Source organism: Ciona intestinalis, chromosome 5 (genome assembly GCF_000224145.3).
Source record: "Ciona intestinalis chromosome 5, KH, whole genome shotgun sequence".
In the NCBI taxonomy this organism is placed as follows: domain Eukaryota; kingdom Metazoa; phylum Chordata; class Ascidiacea; order Phlebobranchia; family Cionidae; genus Ciona; species Ciona intestinalis.
The window spans coordinates 2,975,127-2,997,856 of NC_020170.2; the positions used below are offsets into that span (position 1 = coordinate 2,975,127).

At 31.4% G+C, this 22,730-nt stretch overlaps 3 protein-coding genes and 1 long non-coding RNA gene across 5 annotated transcripts; 2 read left to right on the forward strand and 2 right to left on the reverse strand.

Moving 5' to 3' along the window:
* Positions 1–390: 390 nt before the first annotated feature.
* LOC100176354 (leukotriene A-4 hydrolase) lies at positions 391–9,524 on the forward strand. The gene is made up of 17 exons (XM_002123445.5): positions 391–1,742; positions 2,195–2,325; positions 3,621–3,741; positions 4,079–4,147; positions 4,622–4,732; positions 4,931–5,056; positions 5,413–5,553; positions 5,830–5,853; positions 5,908–5,978; positions 6,143–6,228; positions 6,410–6,435; positions 6,652–6,796; positions 7,224–7,327; positions 7,697–7,822; positions 8,118–8,213; positions 8,476–8,663; positions 9,072–9,524. The coding sequence occupies exons 1-17, from the start codon at positions 1,590–1,592 to the stop codon at positions 9,184–9,186; spliced, it is 1,833 nt and encodes a 610-aa protein (XP_002123481.1). The 5' UTR covers positions 391–1,589; the 3' UTR covers positions 9,187–9,524.
* On the reverse strand, positions 9,265–10,494 carry LOC101242404. The gene is made up of 4 exons (XR_717260.3): positions 10,400–10,494; positions 10,175–10,260; positions 9,611–10,042; positions 9,265–9,485 (listed from the first exon to the last, which is right to left on the reverse strand). It is a non-coding gene; the product is annotated as an uncharacterized LOC101242404 (long non-coding RNA).
* Positions 10,495–11,203: 709 nt separating this feature from the next.
* LOC100186570 (centrosomal protein of 41 kDa) lies at positions 11,204–20,601 on the forward strand. 2 transcript variants are annotated; one of them, XM_002124046.4, is made up of 11 exons: positions 11,204–11,381; positions 12,298–12,361; positions 12,612–12,656; positions 14,250–14,311; positions 16,030–16,087; positions 16,342–16,492; positions 17,546–17,703; positions 18,343–18,410; positions 18,686–18,800; positions 19,521–19,727; positions 20,120–20,601. In XM_002124046.4, the coding sequence occupies exons 1-11, from the start codon at positions 11,340–11,342 to the stop codon at positions 20,224–20,226; spliced, it is 1,077 nt and encodes a 358-aa protein (XP_002124082.1). In that variant the 5' UTR covers positions 11,204–11,339; the 3' UTR covers positions 20,227–20,601. The 2 variants fall into 2 exon arrangements, with proteins under 2 accessions (XP_002124082.1, XP_026690361.1); XM_026834560.1 differs by lacking the exons at positions 11,204–11,381; positions 12,298–12,361; positions 12,612–12,656 and adding an exon at positions 13,663–13,765 and having other exon boundaries at positions 20,120–20,447.
* On the reverse strand, positions 20,302–21,963 carry LOC100184197 (ribosomal RNA processing protein 36 homolog). The gene has a single exon (XM_002125334.5). The coding sequence runs from the start codon at positions 21,874–21,876 to the stop codon at positions 21,007–21,009; it is 870 nt and encodes a 289-aa protein (XP_002125370.1). The 5' UTR covers positions 21,877–21,963; the 3' UTR covers positions 20,302–21,006.
* Positions 21,964–22,730: the final 767 nt, after the last annotated feature.

The following is a 22,730-nucleotide window of genomic DNA, read 5'->3' on the forward strand; positions in this document are numbered from 1 at the left end:
CTCCACTCTACGTTATCAGCAAACCGCTAAGGCACTAATTCCTAACATAATAACTACTAACTCAGTCTCAGCCTACAAACCACTAACACTTGCCTAATCTGTCACGAACTGAGACTTCTTCACTAGTGCCAATATTAATACAGATTAAGTCAGCTTAAAGGTATTAGGTATATATACTATATACATAACTCAGCAAACTCAGATGCAAATACTAAATTAGTGTTGTTTAACAATATGAGTATAATATTATCCCAATATTATTAATATAAAAAACAGTAGTCTTCAGATTTTTTTGTTCACGACGTACTAGAGATATCTCTAGTAGGCCGTGATTTTGTTCAAATACTAATGTAGTTGAGCCAATCTCATTGTCATTGATTATCATATTTATACACAAAATGACGTAGAAGTTTCTTCACAGACCTAACGCATTATAAACTTCAATCTCCTGATGAGCTTGTAATTATAAATAGAAAACCTGATTATTCCTCAAAAACAGTGGTATTCTTTGGCCAATTCCTAATCCCTAAATCAGAGTATCACCGACAAAAGACGGATTTCAGTAGGAAAGTGATGCTGTAATCTCTCATTTAAATCTACAACACAATACTGAACATTGTACTGAATCATCACAACCACATTCTTGAACAATGTTGCATAAAACATTATTTTTCCTTCTCAACCTTGCATATGTTGGACGAATGAAGATTCCAGTGATTTTATCTTCTGCTTTCTTTCTCTTCAACCTACCAATAATGAGAGTAGAAATCAACATAAACATACACTAAATGTGTTGCTAGTCTACGCCCTGTTGTTAAGTTATTATTATATGTAATGTTGGTATTAAGTTGGGTGACATGTTCGTTATACTAAACCATTTAGATGGCCGTTGTCTTATATATATAGAGATTTTATTTCGTTATTTTTTTATGTTAAAATAAAAAGGTGAAATGTATATAGATAATGTATAATAAAATACCAAATTTGCTGTAAATATTTTTAGGTTAACACTAATGGAGAAATTGCAGTTCTGTCCTGACTTTTTCTTGTTGTTTTGTATATGTATATGTTCTAAGTTTAATGATATTACTTGTTATAATGATCTGTAGAATGGTAGTAAAAAGTTTTGCTTTTAGCTGAACATTCAAATAAAGTATGTTGCATACAGCAGATACTGTTATATGTAATTCATGTTGTTGTGTATTTATTATGGTATGATAAACATAAAGTATGGATGCTTTTCGACAATTTCTCATTCAGTTTTATTGTTAAAGCTGTGAAGAACCAATTAGGTATGGCTTGTAAACTATTGAACTATTGGGTGAAAATATGTTGTATTTGAGAAGTTCTTGGTAAACTAATAAAAAACTGAAGAATATAGATTAATTTATATAGTAATGTATTAATGAATATTTCAGTTTAAAATAATACACCCAACATTTAACACACTCCCCGAAAATGGTAAAAATAGTTTATACTGTATTCAAAGTGGGGCATTCCCGAGCAGAAAACTATCATTTTCAATTTTGCATTTCACGTAGTTTTGTAATTAAACGTATAAGGTTTTAAGTCGACAAAACAGCTTTAAAATGGGAAAATACGACCCAACATCATACTGTGATCCGACTGCTGCCAAGATACAGCATATTAACATTGACTGGACCGTTGATTTTGAGAGAACGCTTTTGTCTGGATCCGTTGAATTACTTTTTAACGTTCTACAAGACGACATTTCAAGCATAGTAAGTATTTTGATGATTATACCTAAAATGTACTTTTTTGTTCTAAAATTAATTTAGATAATAAATGTAGAATTTTCAGTGTTTTTTTCCATAATCGCATATGTTCTTTCATTTTGGTAGCTTCCTTAGGTTTTATTTAAAGAATTCCTAATCATATAGCATGCAACCATTAACCACACACTGGGTAGGAGCCAATTGACTTGCAACATTCAATAATTTTTATACAATATTAAATAGCCATAACCTACAATTTGTGTTTTAACATCATACTTTAGTTGTGCAAACTGTCCTAGTTAAGTTGTTTTAATAAATAAATTGAGACCTACATGTAAAACGTATATTCTGTTCACACACATATAGTATTATTTCGCTATTTAACATAAAGTAACTATAAAAAAAAAATAAAAAATAACATAAACTTACTGAAAATATTATTAAATCACCAACTTTAGACATTGGATTCGAAAGACTTGCATATAAAGAAAATCAGCAATGGCCAAGTTGAACTGAAATATTCTTTTGGTGACAAACATAAGGCATTTGGATCGGCATTAACAGTTACATTACCTGCTCCAGTGAACAAGTAAGCCTATAATGTTCTATGGGTATTTTATTGTGGGATTCTTTTCTCACATGTAACTTTTTTATTTAAAAGTTTTTTTTGGCGAAATGATTTTTTACAAATTTTTGGGAAAGGATTTTTGTTTAAAATAATTTTATTTTTGAGGTTGATTATTTAGTTTGCCCAGTATCCTTTCTAACATGAAAATAATGTTGTATTTTATATCTTAATTTACTTCACACTTGAATGAATGGTAGGTGTACTGTTGCTGTCTTTTTTGTTTTTGTCAGAAGACTAGTTTCTTAAAAAGGTTATGTTTTGCCTGTTTGTAGAATATTTTATAGTGATGTTTAATTATTAATATTCATAATTTAAAGTTTTATTTGTTAAATATTTTTGGGACCTTAAATATTGTGATCAAATACAAAATCCTGTTCCAAGAGTAACTTGTGTTACAACTAACAAACTAATTTTTTTAATTTCAAGTGTATTGAAATAGGACTTGAATTGCTTTATCAAGTGCTTTGTAATGGTAGAGGGTATTCAATGAAGTGTTTTGATGTTTTAAAATTTCCCGCCTTTTTTTAGACATTTCAAATTGAGAAGAGGTTTTCGTCACATTTTGTTAAACTCTTGCATTTTTTACTTTCATAATGCCTTAACAATATTTCATAATGATGAAAAAAGCAAACATAAATTTATTGTAAAAAACAAGTATTAAAAATGTGGTTTACGAGTGTTATTAGTAACATTAAACAAAAGGTTTGGATTTATCTTAACTTGCAAAATAGTTTTGCTAATTCAATAACTTGTGTTTGCATTGGTGTTTTGCCAAAGAGTTAATATTTAAACTTTACTAATGTGGAAGCTTGGTGATCAGCTCAGTAAATTTAATGATACATTGATTGTTTAACTAGTTCTGAAAGATTTTATCATTTAAACTGTTAAACCACAATGTACAAGAAAGTACCAACTACCAACGCACAAAACCATATATAACCTTTAAAACGCTTGATTAGAATATGTCACCTTTTTTATTTTTCTGCCATTGCGTCTGTATGAATTTTGTTTTGTAACCCTATCCAAATCTCATTTATTAAGCATAGTACTGTGGGAAAAGATGGGACACCTTTGCCTCATAATATCCAAATATCCTGATCGTGTTTTAAACATAACAATGGGGTATGGAAGTCGTTGGATTACGTTTTTTTTTATAATTCTTTGAATATTCTTTGTTTACTACCAAATGGGACAAGAAAATAATATAAAAATCTACCCCATCTCCCCCCAGACCTTACAATATATTTTAACACCAGGGGTGCAGAACTCACGCTGCATATCGAATATGAAACCTCAAGTAACGCTAGCGCACTCCAGTGGCTAACAAAGGAGCAAACTGCCGGAAAAATGCACCCGTACATGTTTAGCCAGTGCCAGGTACTTATTGGTGTAACGGTGTTATTAACAATGTTTCTATAAGGTGTAATCCAGTTTATTTATTTTTACATTCACACAATTAAAATAACGGATTAGTAATAAATACTCTGAATTTAGCCCCGATTTAGTGCGCATGAAGTTGGACGATTCTTGTAACGAAATAACATTCTGGTTTAGGCGATGCACAATACATAACTGACAAAAATCAAGTCCAATGATATCTATTCTGTTAGATCGATATTTCGTCTCAAACGGTGTCTTTGCTCTTATTTGAACAGAACCCAAATATTTTATAGTGACAGTTACCTTTTACGTTAAAACTATTTTTTTGTAACAGGCCATTCATGCAAGATCATTGTTACCTTGTCAAGACAGTCCTTCAGTGAAAGCAACTTATTCTTCCAAGGTTAGTCCTATACTGTACTAACATTTAACAGAATTCATATTAAATCTATTTAACCAAAGTTAACTTGTTTGGCGACGTGGCAAAGTGGTTAGCGCGCCTGCCTCAAACCCAGAAGTTATGGGTTCAAAGCTTGTCCTGTTACTATTGTGGGCGTATGTGTCCTTGGGGAAGACACTTAAAAGAAAAAAATCCGAAACGCAAAACGGCAAAAATGAAAAAAATCCGAAAAAAATGTTTACCTACAAAGTAACATACTTGGTAACTCATAAGTAGGCATGAGGTGTAAGAACTATGAACACCTGTGTTATAACGACTGTCATTTTCCGCCTACAAGAGGGTAAAGTGAGTTACATTCATACATAATCTTCATAATTACTTGCCAATCAGCATGTCCTATAGTGGAATGTTTTCAGTAAGTATAATATTTTAGTTGGGAAATATGGTTTTATTGATTATTTAATGCCTCTATGTCAGGTGACGGTGCAGGATCCTCTTGTTGCGCTCATGAGTGCCCTCCAGTGTTGGGATAAATCTAGCAAAAATGAGAACGGTGAAAAGGTGAAGACGTACAAGTTTACACAGAAGGTGAGTTATATTTATTAAAAAAGTAGAAGAACTAGTTTGTATGTTCCGTTTGCCTACTGCTGATTTACACCAAAATACACATAAGTATTTTAATTCTTTATACTGGGGTAATGGGCCATCTAAATCCTAGGACCCATGGCTTGCCACGCCGTGGACCTCACCCACATAGGATAGATTAATTCTCAATACGATCCACAGGTGCCGACCCCATCTTATCTCATTGCAATCGTGGTTGGTTTGCTTGAAAGTCGAGACATTGGGCCTCGATCGAAGGTTTGGTCGGAAAAAGAATTTGTAGAAAAAGCTGCACATGAGTTTGCTGAGGTAGATGGGGTTATTGTCCAATATTTGCTGGTTTAAAATGTATATTTTGTTGCTTAATGCACTTTTTCTTTTAATTAGAACTTTAAGGTTGTTCAATTATTTGGTTTATTACTGTTTTTAGTCACGCCTATCATGAAATAAGTTTTGTTTCGTTTTTTAATGAGTTTTAACTAATAACGTTTACCCGTTACTTTTCGTCTTTTTGCTTATGTATACTATTCCCACCTTTTTTACTAAAAGTATCAAAAAAATTTTATTCATTTAAATAATTTTTTATCAATTATATACAGCCTACCCACTTTTACAATTAAAAAAAAAAATCTGTTTTTTAACTCCATTTTTGTATTATGGTTCAGACAGAGAAAATGTTGGCAGCTGGAGAAGAATTGGGAGGTCCTTATGTTTGGGGTCAATATGATCTACTTGTTCTCCCACCCTCGTTCCCATATGGGGGGATGGAGAATCCATGTCTCACGTTTGTCACGCCAACACTTTTGGTAAATGGAAAACAAAATTTCACGTTTAAATGTAAAGCAGATACTTTATGAAAAAGGTTTTACAAAAAATAACCATTTTTTTCAATTAAACGAAAAAAAAACTAAATTTGAGTTTATCTTTTTTCTACATTTACTTTACCAAGCTTCTCTTTTTTGCATATATATGCTATAAGTTAAAAAAAAATACAGTGTATCAACTAAACAAACATAATGATAAAATATAAATTTTTAGATTCCTTTTTTTATAAAAATTTAAAATCTTGTTTAATTTTCCAGGCTGGAGACAGATCATTGGCAAACGTAAGTCTTTATTGTTATTTTAATTCCATGAAATAATCTTAATTAAATAAACAGGTTATTGCACATGAGATTGCACACAGTTGGACCGGCAACCTGGTCACTAATCACACATGGGAAGACTTTTGGTAAGAAAATTCAATAAAATCGAATGGTTGCACATTTTGAAAATCCGGTATTGAATTTTTTTTATTCCAATAAACTTAGTTTTGCATTTGTGTCAAAACATTTAAAAAACAAATAGGTTTTATACAAACTTGCCTTCAACAAAGCTGTATGGTTTTCATCCTAGGTTAAATGAAGGTCACACTGTGTTTTTGGAGCGAAAGATAATGTCACGATTAAATGGGGAAAAAACTCGTCATTTTGATGCCTTTAGTAAGTACGAATTTAAGTACTTTATCAGTTAATATAAAATTTATGATCTTAATTGATTTCTGCCCTTCACTAACATTGTTTTCTTACTTGGATAATTAGTATTTGACGCTTTATATTTCCGCTACCAACCAACAAAAAATTGAACTTCTATTGAAAATGTAACAATACTCTTTGTTTTCAGATGGTCTTTCCTCACTAAGATACTCAGTAAGTAAAATTTAAACACTTACTTACGCTGTTAGTTATTCTCTTGTATGTAAATTGAGCAAACACTGTTTTTTTTCTATCAAAGGCTGGTTTGTTAAAGTTGAGAAACTTTTCTTTGAATTTTTGTTTTATGTAAATCGCCAAGTAAATTTTTTTCATACTTTATGGATATACAGTGTTATAAGTCTGAAAGAGATCTTTTGTCTTTTTTTCCAGATTGAAACTTTTGGTGAAACGAGTCCGTACACAAAACTTGTGATTAAACTTGACGATGTTGATCCGGATGATTCTTTCTCCTCTGTTCCATATGAGAAAGGACACACCCTCCTCTTCTATCTGGAGAACTTGCTTGGAGGGCCAAGTAAGAAGATTCATATTTTTAAGTAAAATTTTTCAAACACATTCGATTCTCCATGGGTCATTGGTGTTTTATGTTAAGGGAGAAAACTTAAAATTTGTCTGCTGTTGGCTTATTTCTACTGGTCTAACATATTTAAAGGCCGATGTTTGTTAAGTATGTCCATTTTTTCCACAGTACTGTTTGAAAAGGGTTAATAGGCCAACTGGCCCTCAATGATGGTGTGCCATGATATATGGCCTGACCCATTCAGAAGTTAGTTTAATTAGTTTTTATTTGTGTTTGTTTTGTATTAAACCAAAAACATAGATTTTATTGGGTATAGTAATATATAAGACTTGGGCCATTCAACATGTGCTTAAACCTGAAGTCGTTTATTACTCATTATTTGTATTATATATCCAAACTGATTTAAAATACAAATATCCAGGTGTGTTTGAACCATTTCTGCTGAGTTACATAAACAAGTTTAAGTTTAAATCAGTGAGCACGTCCCAATGGAAAGAACATCTTTATGAATTCTTCAATGACAAGGTATAGTGACAAATTGAATTAGAGAATTTTCAAATCAGTGTTTGATATTTTCCTTTTTTGTAGGATTTTTTGGTGGATGTGTTTTTCCTAAAATGTGTTTTCCCTGTTTTTAAAAACTTTCAAAAAAAAAGAATGTGTTTTCCCTGTTTTCAAAAACAGTTTAATTTTTAATAAAAGTTTGATAAATTAAGAAAAACTGCAAAATGGGTGAAACATTCAAATAAAACTTAATGAATTGAGCAAAGTGGCAAAAATGGGGTAAAATTTTCTGTAAACATTTTATTATTAATCAAAAATAGAACTTAAACACTAAACCGTACTACATTCATTAATTGTATTGAAGTCAGGCTAACATTATCTTTTCCCTAGAGGGCAGTGCTTGATTCAGTAGATTGGGATGACTGGTTTAATTCTCCAGGAATGCCAAAGAATATTCCTGATTATGACCAAACATTGGTTAAGGAATGCTCTGCTCTTGCTTGTAGATGGGCTAAGGTAAGTGTCGGTCATGACATTTGTTATTTCTGTTTGTTATATTGTAACGATAATTCTATTAATAGACTCAGACAGTGAGTAATAGATTGGTTAAAATTTTGAATTATGTCCACTTTAAAAATGATACCTTAAGTTCTCTGTTTATTTCCCCCAATGATTAGAGTATATGTTTGATTTAGTGTCGTTCTTTGTATTATAATACTACTTGATTTCTAAATTTGTTAATTTTCCAAAAGTGTGTTGTCTGGAAAAGTGTGTGTACTATTTTATTTGTTCTAATGATGTTACAATACAGGCTTCTACGTCAGATTTTTCATCTTTCAAATCAAATGATTTGGATAATTTTACTTCAAGGCAAAAAATGGCATTTCTTGGTGAACTTGTACTCAAGGTAAAACAATAAAACACCAAACTTAACTTTAGACTTTAAAGCAACTATAGTTAATATAGCATATAGCAAAGCAATCTAAATATTTCACTGACAGGCGAAAGTTGGTTTAATAAAATATATGTTTTCACTAGTAAAGTAATTCAAAGTATTACATTGTGCGTGATAACAACAGCCGCACATTAACAATCTTAATTTTTTTTAAATTTAAAATTAAACTGGCTATTTTATAATTGTTATGCATAAATATGCCTTGTTTTTGTAGGACCCATTAACCCCACAACACATAGATGCAATGGAGAAGTTGTATCATTTCAGCAGCAGTGGTAATTCTGAGATAAAATTCCGCTGGTTGAGATTAGGAATTCGTGCATGTGCTAAATGTGTGATAAAGCCAGCGTTGGAAATGGTTGCGGCACAAGGCAGAATGAAATTCACAAGGCCTTTGTATAGGTATTTGTTTTTTTGTTTTAATTGATATTAGCAGTATTAGGACTGGAATAAGTTGACTGGGAGGTAAAATGTATTACAATCTGAATTGCGTGTCTGTATTTGTTTTCTGTCTTTTGTTCTAATTAATAATAGCATAATTAAGACTGCATTTCACTGTAATTAAGATAACAGGGCAATAAAATCTATCGTAATCTGAGTTAAGTGTCTGAAACTACCAGAATGCCATTCTGATATAGTTGAAAACTTAAAATATTTAAATGGCTGAAATCGTGTTCTGGTCTTCATTACTGTAATTGAAGGAATGTATGATTATGTTATGTGTTTTTATCAGTTTTAAAATTTCTTTTTTTGATTATTGAACATGGGGTAATTTCTAGTAGATAAGGCCTAACCAACTAATTATTACAGAGATCTTGGGGCGTGGGATGAAAGCCGGGATCAGGCTATAGAGTGTTTTAAACGGAATAAACCAGCCATGCATTCTACTACCGCTGGGTTGATTGAAAAAGATCTTAAGATTTAAAATTAATTACAATTGTTTGTGTAATGATTTAAACTATACTGTCTATAATTAAGAGCTTTAAATATGATCTAATCTTTATTGCTGTGAAATTGAACCTATTATAATAGCTTGCATTTCAGCTTTAATGACGTTAGTTTTTAATCGTGTTGATTAGGACCAAATTAAACGAACAGTTAAACATTTCATGATTTGGTTAAGTGTGCAACTGGTTTTATGTATAATGATTGTGATAACAGGTTTTATTTATAGTAAGTGTGTATGTATTGACTTCTGAAGCAGTACTGTAGTTGGTTCAAAGCCTGCCTGTGTAATTGAAATTATAAACTAACAGTTGGAAACATCTTATCATTGCGAGATAGTGTAACAGGTTTAATAAGTCTGATAAGTACAGATGTATGAAGCAGTACTGTAGTTGGTTTAAAACCTGGCTATGTGTGTAATTAAGATTAAATTAACAGTTTGAAACTTTATCATTGTTTGGGTAAGTGAGATAGTGTAACCGGTTTTATTATGTACCTGTGTGTAACAGTGATTGTGGTATGTACAGATATATGAAGCAGTACTGTAGTTTCTTCAAAGCTTGCCTATGTATGTGTGTAATAGGATAGCATCATTATTGAGAAATTTGTAACAATGTGCTGCTGACTGACTGTTTATTAAATAATTCAAGGGTATTAAATAGTTACTGAAAAATGTATTCAGTAAATCAGTTTATAATTGCTTTATTTTGTCAAAATCCAAAACAACGAAATTTTAATTTGAGGAGAGTCTATTTCTCTGCAATTTGTTTCTTTCCTCTTGTCATTTTAAAAAGTCCATAGAAGACAAAAGGGGTAGCCACTGATGCGACAACACACTGCAAAAATATATAAATTAACAAATTATTAGGTTTTAATAAAGGATGGTTTGAACTTAGAACTTTAAAGTTAATTATTGTCTACATTTTCCCGAAATTTTTAGAACTTATGAAAACAAAAAAGTAACTTACATTTATTCTTCCTTTAATAGTGTAGGAGTTAAAATAAGCTCTCCACCCTTTAAGTTCAAACGGAGCTTCAACGTCGCCACCCATTTCTGAAAATAATGTTCAATAAGTTACTGCACATTTAAGAAGAAACTATAATAAAAAGAGTTAAAATCTTAATGTTTAACCAAGTAATATATAAAGTACTGTATTTTAATCCAAATTTGGTGACTAAAAACTCATACATACCTTTTTATTGACGATTTAAATTAAACTACTGTTTCCAAATGTAAACGTAAATTGTCACCTTGAGTAAAACGCCGGTGATGATTCTGTCAAATTTATGTTCATCAGTGTTTCCAAATTTTAGTTGACAGCGTGGATGGAAAATGGGAAATCGGCAGTTATTAAAATAATGCGAAATTGTAAAAATGTTAAATTTAAGTATATAAAATAACTAATTTTTTAAGGATCAGCTAAAAAAATTCTGATTTGCTTAAGCTGAAATATTTATGAAAAACACAACATTACATAGGCAGTGATGCGCAATAGTTAATTTGGCGTAACTCCAAAGTATCAAATTCTTCCTATTTATGATGCAAAAATTGATAAAAGCATTTCCATATTTTCAAAAATTGTAAGTTCAGTGTGGTTTGTAGTACACTATGAGTGTACGTTTAGCAAGATTCTGTGTTTTCTTAATGTGTATACTAAAACAGCGAAGCTGGTACGTTAATTGATAATTAGTACCACAGTTTTATTAAAGTTTAGTCACCATTGTAAAAACAGCTATCGGTTTACTTGCATTGTGCAAATACTCGAAAGAAAGCTCACCGTATGCATTGTTGTGCCAACGAAAAAAGCTGTTGCCTGGCTGCCTCTTTAGCGCTACCAGCGAAACAACATGAAAGTGGTGCGAACATTCAACAACTCTACTTTCAAATTTCATGACAGAGCGTATGTATGAAGAGGTGTCTTGTCGACTACGATAGGCAGTTCGTTGCATTTTTTTCATATTTTATTTAAATTACATGTCGATTTTCCTTTTACTGCAGACGGTAGTTTGTTAGTTTCTGTATCTTTTTTAAGTTAGAATTTAAATATCGTCTGTAAGTGGCCCCTGATAGTGGAATCTCAATCTACGAAAACAGACTTTTCACTTTTGTAATTCGTATAACAAGAAAACAAAATGTCACGTCGTCATGGACATTCCGGTATCGGCGATTCAAAGGTGTTTGTTTTATATATTTTTCAAATCTTGCAACGTAAAAAGTATTAAAATAATACATTTTAAATGTAATTAGGCCTACTCAATAGCATTTTTGTTACAGTAAAATGTAATAATAAAAGTTTAATTTACAATCTTATGGTTTGTTAGTTAAAACATCTATTAATTTAAAAAAAATATGTTCGTGTATATATTTATGCATTATTCAAATATCATCAAATCTATGTATAAAATGCTATTTTTATCATCTATGCAGGCGGCACTTGCGTTAGAACTACAATATAGTATACTATGCGGTGCTAGTGAAGAATTCCCCCCCCAACCTTATTTGCTAACCAGTAAACATTAACCCCTAGGTTAGGGGGTTAGTGGTTATAGGGGTTAGTAGTTACCGTGGATATAGGTGTTAGGGTTTAGTGTTTATAAAATAAGGGGGTGTAGTACTACTTCACTATAGCATTTAGTATGCTTTATATTTGACATCTTTTGTCCAAAAATATTCTTTGTCTTTGCCCTGTTAATTATGTTTTAATTTTATCCGACTTCAATACTGTATTTCAATACTAGTGTATCATGATCTTCAATGCAAAAATACCATTAGAAAAAATAAAAATGTCAGTGGTGGTACAGGCTACCACACTGGTGTTCCAGAAATAATCAATATTTCATCTGCCCATAAGCAGGTAAAAATTCAAGATTAAAGTATATAATTTCCACATATCAGTTCAAAAAACATGCTTCGGGTTTAGGTGTTTTAGGAAAACAAAACACTTTTTTAATTGGCAAGAAAATCCAAGGAATTTATATTTTATAATCATTGTAATGACACTTGAATAATTAGCGTCAAAGTTAGCATGATTGCGTGCGTACATTAAAAATGGTTTAGTTTTTTACACAATGCCAAATTTTACTTTTACAGATTTTGCAGCGTAAAATACCTTCAAGTGGGAAGTATACGGACGTAAAGCCTAGAGTTGACACAGGTGAGTCTTGTTGCTTTAATATTCAATAAAAAAAGTATGTAAATCCACATAAAGGAAATACATTTAGAAATCTTAATTGTTTTTTGGTGAAATGTATTAATAACATATTAAATTTTGATTTGTTCTTTTTGTATGTATTATACTAGTTTACTGGTGTAGACTACCTTTTATGCATTATTAATAATAGCGATGTAGTTTGCAATTTGCATGACTAACTGTTTCAATTCATATGATTTCATAAATATTGCAGGTTCCAGCATGACAAGATATATGAAAGGAATAGAAGAAATGCAAAGTAAGAATAATTATTATTTTGCTACATAAAAAGACAAAGACTTAACTATTCACGCTTTTTTTAAGACATAACTATTCACGCTTAAATAAACTGTAAGATGCCAATGCCATTTTTATGTTTCAAATACCATCTCTTTTTTGTTAGTGTGATGTAGTCAGTAGAATGACCAACACTTCCATTAAAATAACATGGATTTTATTTCAATTGAGATTAGGGGGCGTTAGACAAATCCGATTCATTTCTGACGGTTTCTGTTTTTGTCATGAATGTGGGTGTTTTGAAAGCAAGTTTGTTGATAGAGTACAGACGTGCTGTGAATAGAATGTAAAAACTATCGTGTTAAGTAGCCCATTGTGTTCATGTACATAGAGAGCTGGAAAAAGGACATTTTCCATCACAGATAAGCCTGGCTCTTTAAGTAGACGTTGTACTTATAAACCACAGAGCTGAGGTTTCAAATCTAGTATGTTACAAAACTAATTATAAGCTAAAGCCAATTGGGACATAGTTTTTACATAAAACAGCTTTTATACATGAAGAATAAAAAAACTTTTTTGTACCTAATTTTCTGCCTATTAAAGAGTGAAACCCTGTAGAACCCTATGTACATTCTTGTCGTAGTGGCTCTTAACCCTTAGAAAAGTCAAGTTGTCGTTCCATGTGACAAAAACAAGAGGCGTTTGGTATCTATTTGAGTGAGACAACTTGGCAGTAAGCTTCAACTCAGTAGCAGCTTAAATATGACTTGATGTAGAGTATAATACTACCTCAAGATGTTTGAAAGCCACTTCAGCGGATATATTATACAAGCGTTCTGTTTATGCTTAAGCAAAAAGTCTTACAAGTGGATTTTGTCAGTTTTTTGGTTCACTTTTTTGTTTAAACCAGTAAAATTAACACATGTTAATTTTATCCTACAATTTTGTCGTATTTTTGGTTCTTTTTTTTGTTTAAATAAATAAATTTAACACATGTCAATCTCATTTTACAACTGGAATTTCTAAGTTCTTGGTTTATTTTTTTGTTTAAATCAATAAAATAACACATGTCGGTGAAAGCCCCACCTGCCTCCGAAGTGCTTCGGGTAAATTGGCCGAAACTAGCATCTGGTAATCATTGTTCAAACATTATTGATTTATCGCTAGATTTGATTTCATTTTGATTTCATACCTCAATACACATGTAAACATTTCGTCAATTTCGTTTTGTGTGAATTGGGGTAGGTAAAATATATTTAAGCGTGCGATAAAAATCTGTATATTTGACATTCACGGGTACGTTTGTCTATCAAATATACCATGTTAAATAAGTAATATACATATAGTAGGGTGGGGGAAGATGAGACATCTTTTACGCATAAAATCTAAATATCCTGATCGTGTTTAAACAATTAACACGATCTATGGAAGTTGTGAGAATATGTTTTTTAAATTACTTAGAATGTTCCTTGTTTACTACCAAATGGGTCAGGAAAACAGATTGAGAAGATGTCCCATCTCCCCCCACCCTACTATTTGTAAAATTGTGTACACATTTTGATCTATATATGATACAGATGAGACCACATGGTTATATAAAACTTCCATTCCTCAGGTTTGAGGATGAAAAATAATGAAATCTTCCGAAGAATGAAAGCGACGACTCTTGCTCAACTTGTAAGTTTCTACTATGATGTCATAATTATTGTTTTTTTCATTAAACACAACTATAATTACAGTAAAAGTGCAGGTACCAGGTATAACAGTTTGGACTTATAGAATATGATACATATATATCCGCCATATTGTTACAGTAGAAGTCTAGTAGATTTTGGACATGGAGCATATCATATATATACATCACACATAAAATGGTTTGTTAGAGTATTTAAAAGCACATAACTTATTCTGCACACTGCACTCATGTTTTTACAGCTACATTATTTACCTAAGTAAACTAATCTCCTTACAACACACATAAGGTACATCACGCATGATATAATTTTTCACAATCCCAACCTTTCATCACAACAATTGAAAATTTTAAACAAAGGCAAATCTGTTTTGGTTTGCGTGGCTCGCGCATTGTTTAAACCCCATATGAAATCGAAACCAACTACTTTCAGATTAACTTTACTTTCGAAGGTTTAATGTCGTCAAACGATTTATGTACATAGCGTAACCATCACGTCCCACCCTTGTACCATGCTCTTTGTTTACTTGACATAATCTTAATAAATATTAGCTATGTGTATTTAATGAGGTAGATCAGTGGGTTTTATTCACATTTACTAATACACACAGTTTTTTTAATAACTCAACTTTCGAGTATTTGCAATAATTTATGGTGATTAAAATTTACTTGTTCAATATGAAAAAAAAAACGGCAAAAAAAAAAAAAATTGAAAACAGCATCTTGTGCTAGTAACTACTTGAAATAAAATTAGGTATATACAGTTTTTAAATAACTCTACTCAAGTATTTGCCATAATTTAGGGTGAATAAAATTAACTAGTTCAGTACAAAATAATGGCAAAAAAAATCTTGTGCTATTATACTGGAAATAAAAAAAACATGAATGACATTGGTATATAAGCATTGCGTACCATTATTATTCATTACCACTTAACAGTGCCGTGATCCATTCCATACTCTACATAAGCTGTGTTCAAACGTATTATCTTATGTGTAAACACGGACAGCAGGTCTGTGTCCTTCACAAGCTTAGAAACGACAGTCGTTGTAATTCATCCTGTACCACTTACGAACCTCTCAAAGTTTAAAGTACTTGCGCAGCTGGTAGACAGAATAAACCACCACTGCCCACTTACTATTGTCCACTAACCCATAATTGACATACCGTTATCGAAAAAATGTTAAGTTAGTTAAACATTTGAATAGAATGTTGCTTATAATTGTAGCAATCTATGTATAATTAATGCACAGTAAAAATGTGTATGATGTTACATTTTAATTTTCGGTATAAAAATATTTTTCTGTTTGAGATATGGTTACAATATTCACTTTCATGATGCTCATGTTATATATAGTAGGGTGGGGGAAGATGGGACACCTTTTCATCCTATTTTCTTGTCACATTTGGTAGTAAGCAAAAAACATTAGTAAACAAAAAACACACGATAATATATGCTAAAGGTGTCCCATCTTCCCTAATCCTACTATAGCTATTTAACAGAAATAACATTTTCCAATCTTAAACCTTTGTTGACCAAATTCTAAGCATAAAATTATTTTACCCATCAAAAATATTTGCAAATTAAAAAAATATTCCTTTAATAAAATATTATCGAATATTGGTCTGCATATTATATATTTTTTCCTATTTAATAAAGTTACTCATTTGTGATAATCAATTATTCATTTTATTATACTAGGTTCTACAAGTTGCTAATGTATCAATGCAAGAAGAAGACTCTTCAATATCGGATCTAGGTTAGTTTTTTTACATGTATTATTATGTCTAATATTTTAATTAAATGTTTTTTATTCTTTTATTTGTTTTTGAGTAAAATTCGGGGGATTATATACAGTTAGTTTTGATATTATTTTGTTTTAGTTTATTTCAAACGAACTTAAAATTTAAATTAAACACCAATTTACCTCAACGTATATATATATATATATATATATATTTCATATTTTTTATAATATAAAGAAATGTAATGTTTTTATATTTTTATTCACAGCATCTGCTCGTTCAGGCGTATCATCGGTCACCCTTAACGGAGGTGACAACACAGATCGACGACGATCGTCAAGCAGTAATAACTCCGGACTTAATGGTTTCCATGATGATGATGACGATAAAGTCAACTCCCCTCGATCTTCTCTACAAAGGTGATTCCCAAAAATATTCTCTTTTTTTCTTACTTTTTTGTTACAGATGTAATTTTCTACAAATTTTTAAAATATTAAAAAGATCTTCAAACCTGTACAAACATAGGCACCTAACTTTAAGAAAACGAGGGTGCTTTTGGAAAGCGTGTTACTATGTGAACACAGACTGTTCACATTGGGTATTTTGTAAAATACTTGTTATTTGATAAACACTGGAAATTCTAAGAAATGTATCAAGCTTGTAATAATTAAGACAAAACAAATGTACAAGAGTCTAAACTTAGATTAGTATGCTAGGTGTATTCTTCCACCTGATTCACACATGTAACAATTGTCACTGCATGAAATAAAAGGTATTTCGATATGTTGTTCAGTTGATAAACTAAACATTTATTTTGTATTCTGTGATTTTGTCCACAGAACCATATAATACATGTTCTAAAACTTTTCATTACTGTCAATTCAAGTGTATAACCTCATAATAACCAGTGTTACATCACAAACATATAATCATTGTTTGACAGCCTTATGTAACTATGGCCTTCTTCTTAACACTGGAGTGTAGTATGTAATATACTTCATACTTGAACTCCTAATAAAATATGCAAAATTTAATGTCCCAATATAGCATAGGTTGACATTGATAACTCTCTTGTTGTGGTTTAATAAGTCTGTCTATTTACACCAATATTGGTGCACTCAACTTCGCAACAGTGTGAATTTAAAATTTCACACTAATAAACTATTAAATTAGGAAGTTTGATAATAAAAACCGGCATAAAAACTACAATTTTTGGTAAAAACTACAATTTTTGGTAAAAAATGAATCGCTTGAATTTTTTTTCTTATTGGTATCATTGCATTATTAAATCTATGTCTAAAAAAACATTTTAATTCTATATGGGTGATGTGTGAGGTATTACAGCAAGGCACACTAAAAGACTTCAAGATTAAAGTCAAAGTTGGCCCACTACCTCAACAAAAAATGTAAAAAACAATCCCCCCAAAAATGTAAAAAAATCCCGAAAAAAATGTAAAAATTTTCTCCTACAGTGTGATCCGAGGTGTTGGGGAAGTAGACATGATGGACAACAATAAACACAGTGACAATGAACTTGCTGCTGCATTGGAGACCCCATACCCTGATTGTCCATACCTCTTACTTGATGTTCGTGACCAAGATGAGTATGCTGCATGCCATATTGTGGGAGGTGGGGGTCAATTTTTTTTTGCTTAAAAAATAATTTTATTTAGTAATGAGTATATGTTAGTAATGAATGAATGTCGCTTTTTTCTCATCACGATAAGTTCGCAGCGTGCCAATTGTGGGAGGTGGGGTGAAATTTGTGTTCATTCAATAATAATAACTTTATTTGTCTGTACGATTACAGTAGCAAAGATTTAGAAATATTTTAAACTAAAAGAAACGATATAGTGTTTGTGTTTTAACAACTGTTGTTTTTTGTTCTTTCAGTTGAAAATATATTTACGTTTAATTGGTGTTGAATCTCGCTTACTTTTTATCACGTAGTGGGGTAACTGAAGAATAATTTAGTAACATGTTTTATACACTTCGTGACCGCTCACAAGTTCTCACCTATGTATCTTTGTAATTAAACAACTTTTATTAATTTTTATTTCCGTATATATTTTTTCTATATGGCAGACAATATAAAAAACAATTCACTTTGGTTATTGTAAAAAGATTCAATTCACAATTTACCTGCCGTAATGATAAGGACAGGGTAGCGGCATTAAGCTCACTTGGTGTCTGTAATTACTTTATTATCACTTTCCTAATGCATAGCCAATATACCAATGAAATGCTTTATACTTTCTCTATTTTCCAGCAAAAAGTTACCCAATTGCAATGCTGTCACGGACAATGAACAACTTCACTCGAGAAATTCTTGAATTTGTATCCTTTAAATCTGCTAATTATTTTTTTATATATGTATCTACATATATATAAAAAATGTCTACCTATCTAAGCTATGACAGTTTCAAGTCAAACATGTTACCTACTCCTAATAAATTTTTCTTTTTTTTTTCTAAAAACAAACAATGTATATAGATATATGTATATATATATATTACATTTTTATTAATAAAAGTTTTTTTTTAAAACAAAATTATATATAATATGTTTAAAACAATAACAGTTTAATTTTCCTTAACAAATCAATTAAAAAGAAAAATTGTCCCGGCCGAATTATCATAATCTATGATGAAGATGAAAGAATTGGAACGGTAGCAGCAAGTACGATGGTGGAACGTGGTTTTGATAATATGTTTCTACTTTCTGGAGGTAAATATGTGATTAATGATGGAATAGTATTAAAAAAAATTGAAAATTTGACTGTATTTGGTTTATTTAGAAGTTGGTAAAAATACAATTGTGAAACTGTATGTGTAAAACTTTAAAATCTAATTTTTGTGTTTGAGAAATGAAGTACTAGCATCTTTATGCCACTTATGTGTATAAGCTGGAACCATTACTGTCATACATATCTATTTGGTATACATAATAGGTAATTGTTCTTCAACGCTTAGAGAACACATTTCGCTGCACCTGTTTGATGCGCATCATAGGTTTAAATATTTTTGCACCGCATATACCAATTTTTCTTTGTTCCACAACACACCAGTATTCCATGAACAGTTGGAAAAGGCCTCTTATAGGTCACTAACCTTTTTCATTTAAAAAAGAAAATAACACTGCCTTTCTAATTGTATATTAGACTGTTAATGCCATTTTAGGTGAATTATATATCTCACATAATAATGAATGAATGTCACTTACTTTATTCTCGCATGGCTGGAAAACGATAGTCATTATAACATAAGTGTTCTGTTTCATACACCTCATGCCAGCTTTTAAGTTACCATGTATGTGACTATGTGGGTGATTATTTTTTTAAGGGCACCAACCAATTTGCCACGGCGCTGGTAAATACAATTCGTTCGACTTCTTGTCTGTAACGTACTTCATAGCACCTGATCCTAACACTACATTTATTTTTTCCAGGTTTAAAAATTCTCGCTCAGAAGATTCCAGAAGGTATCGTAACAGGGACTTACCCTCTCAGTTGCAGAGTACCTGGCAGAAGATCAGGGGGCAATCAGGTATACAACGGGCCCCCGGCTAACCCTAAAAAATGTCGTTTTTCCGCTGATGACCTTGACAGAATCAACCACTACCTGGAAGAGAGTCTTGTACCTCAAGACACTGGAAGTAAGTTTTTTGGGGGGGTATCATAGTAAATATTTCTAGTACATTCATAATTAATACTTGGGTGAAAAAGAAGTTGGTGTTCAAGTTTCATCAGCGTAGTAGCATTTATATAAGTTTTGTTTAATAACTTGTCTATGCTAATTCGATTGGATATTATTTTTTTGCAAAATGGTTCGTTTGTAACTGAACTGACTTAGTGACTTTCAAAACTTGCATTTTGTCCAAATTAAATCAAAATCCCCCCAAAATAATCACCCACAAAGTAACATACTTTTAAGTAAATCGTAAGCTGGCACGAGGTGTTTAAAACAAAACACCCGTGTTTACAGCCCTTTTCCGACCACGTGGGATAAAGTAAGTTACATTCATTTATTCATGTTTTATTATTACAGGTCGTTTAAGCCGTTTGACCAACACATCTCGGCGTAGCAATGTGTCAAGCAAAGCAAGTACCATGACCAATGCATCCTCTGTTAGCAACCGTCGAGCTTGGAGATGATTTTTATCGTGGCATTTGTTGCTTTACTCGCTCGGTTTTCTGATTTAAAATTTCGGATAAAGTTTAACTTCAATATTTATGTATGGAAGAGGTTTATTCTGTATGTGACAAAACGCTAGTGATTTTGCGGCATTTTTTTGGTATTTTAAAATGGTTAGTACTAATTTACAGTTTAATGTACTTGTTTGAAAATTGTTTAATTTAAAATTTCTGACTGTGTTTTTACGTACATGCCCCAACAGTGCCTCTAACTGGAGTTCAACACTCTTTTTTTTTTATTTGTTGTACAAAAAAAATTCCAAGAATGTTTGTTTTTTTCGCAGTTTTTTTGTCGATTTTTGTGATGTCTTTTCTCACTTGTGTAAAGATAGAAAGTTTATATTTATATGCTATTTTGTTGTTCTGTGAGCATAAAAATTTCAATGTAGTTTGTACGGCGTCACTTTAAATACAAGAGATTGTTAATGAAAAGATTATGAGTTTTTTGGGATCCGTTTATATCACAGCACCCAATTCAAAAAAAAACAAATATAATCAAAAGCAAAACCTTTCAACTAATAAGGTGAGATTTTCTTATGTAAAACTTTACAATAAAAAAAAGAACTTGTTACAGCTAAATAGGTTGCACTACAACAAACACACAAGACATACTTTACTAATTAGTCAGTAGAAAGAAACAATGAAAAAGAGAAAATTTAAGTGAGTCGGCCCATTACCACAACAGACATACTTTACTTTAGTCAGTAGAAAATGAACAATGAAAAAGACAAAATTAACTTTCTAATTTCCAATTACTCTTCGTGTATATGGCATAACTTTACTTTCTCTAGATTTTTGTCTCTTTTCTTTCCTAATTTCGCTTTTATTTGATGCGGCACCGTCTTTGTTTCTTAACTCTGCTACCATTTTATTTTTTGTAGAGTTCTTTAGGTAATAAGGCCTTTTAATGCCTTGTTTAACTTTTTTCATTTCCTCTTTTTTCCATTTTCTCTCCTCTTCTCTCTTTTCCATTCTTTGTTTCTTAGCTATTTCTTGTTGCTCCATGCGAGACAACAAATACTTCAGTTGTTGTTGATCTTTCGTACCTCTTTTCGTCTTTTTCACTTGTTTTTTTAAATTTAACTTTTCCCTTTGTTTAATATTGTCCAAAAACTGATAGCGATTATTAAATAATTCTTCATTATATTCACTTCCACACAAATCATCAAACCGAGGATCTCTTGTGGCTGTTGCTGATTTTGGAACAACGACCACTTGTCTCATTTTCGGGACTTTGATTTTGGAAGAGATTTCTTGCGGCCGATTTTTGTTTTCTCGTTTAAAAGTTTGTTGCTTATTAGCATCACCTTTAAAAGATTTTGACAACATTTCGTTCTTGACTTTTTTAGCTCCAATTTGATCACAAATTTTGACCATGTCTTGAAGAGAAGCATTTTTATGTTTGGCTAAATTCTGCCAAATTTGGGGAGAATCGTCTGTTGTTTCATTAACAGGTTCTTCATTCTCAGATGGATCACTAGATTCGCTGTCCGTGTCTGTTGTGTCCTTATCGCTTTCTTCATCACTCATTTCATTATCATCATTATCTAGATTTATGTTTCTGGTGTGTAATTCGTTATCTGATTCTAACTGATCGTCAGATTCTGACATGTTTACCTAAAAAAACGTCACTTTGCTGCTGAAGAGAAAGAATATATATAAACTTATTTATTCTTTCGTGGCGGTATAACGTCGCAAACGTCGGTAACGACAGTCGTTATAATAACATGGGACTATACAAAGAAGACGGAAAAATTTTTCCGCTAGAGGCGGTAATTATTTAAATTAAAAAATACGAAAAAACGAACAAAACAGCACTACAAAGTGTTAATAAGTGTAAAACAAATTAATTAAATAATAAAAATACCTTTCTAAATACATAAAACACTAGTAAGAACATATTTCCCACATTAGGTCGGCTATATACGCTCTTTCGTTGTATTTACTGTCGTCCAGTCTGTGGTGTAGCGGTTTGCGTGCGGTCGTAAACTCTCTTTGTTTCATTTTTACCAGGTTCGAGTCCCGCACAGTGGAATACTTTTTTATATTTTTTTTCAAGTTTTTTTTGTTTGACGAGTTTGGGGTTAGGGGTTAGTGTTAAGGGTTAGTGTTAAGGGTTAGGGTTTAGGGGTTAGGGGTTAGTGTTAGGGGTTTATATCTTATGTGTATAAACCGTGAAACTAACTGCTCCCCATAAAATAGAGAAACGAATTTGTCATCGCCTCCTAGCGGAAAAATTTTTCCGTCTTCTCTGTATAGCTCCATGTGTTATAATAAGTAATCAACTATAGTACAATGACTACTCGGACTATTAGCCGATTACAAAAAAGTTAATACAAGACTCACAAACGTTGTTTAGACTTAACATAATTGTTATCTTAGACAGAAAATCAGTAAAAATCATAAATCTTAGGCAAAAAATGCTTTAGTGCATATACACAATACACATGGGACAATTGGGTAAA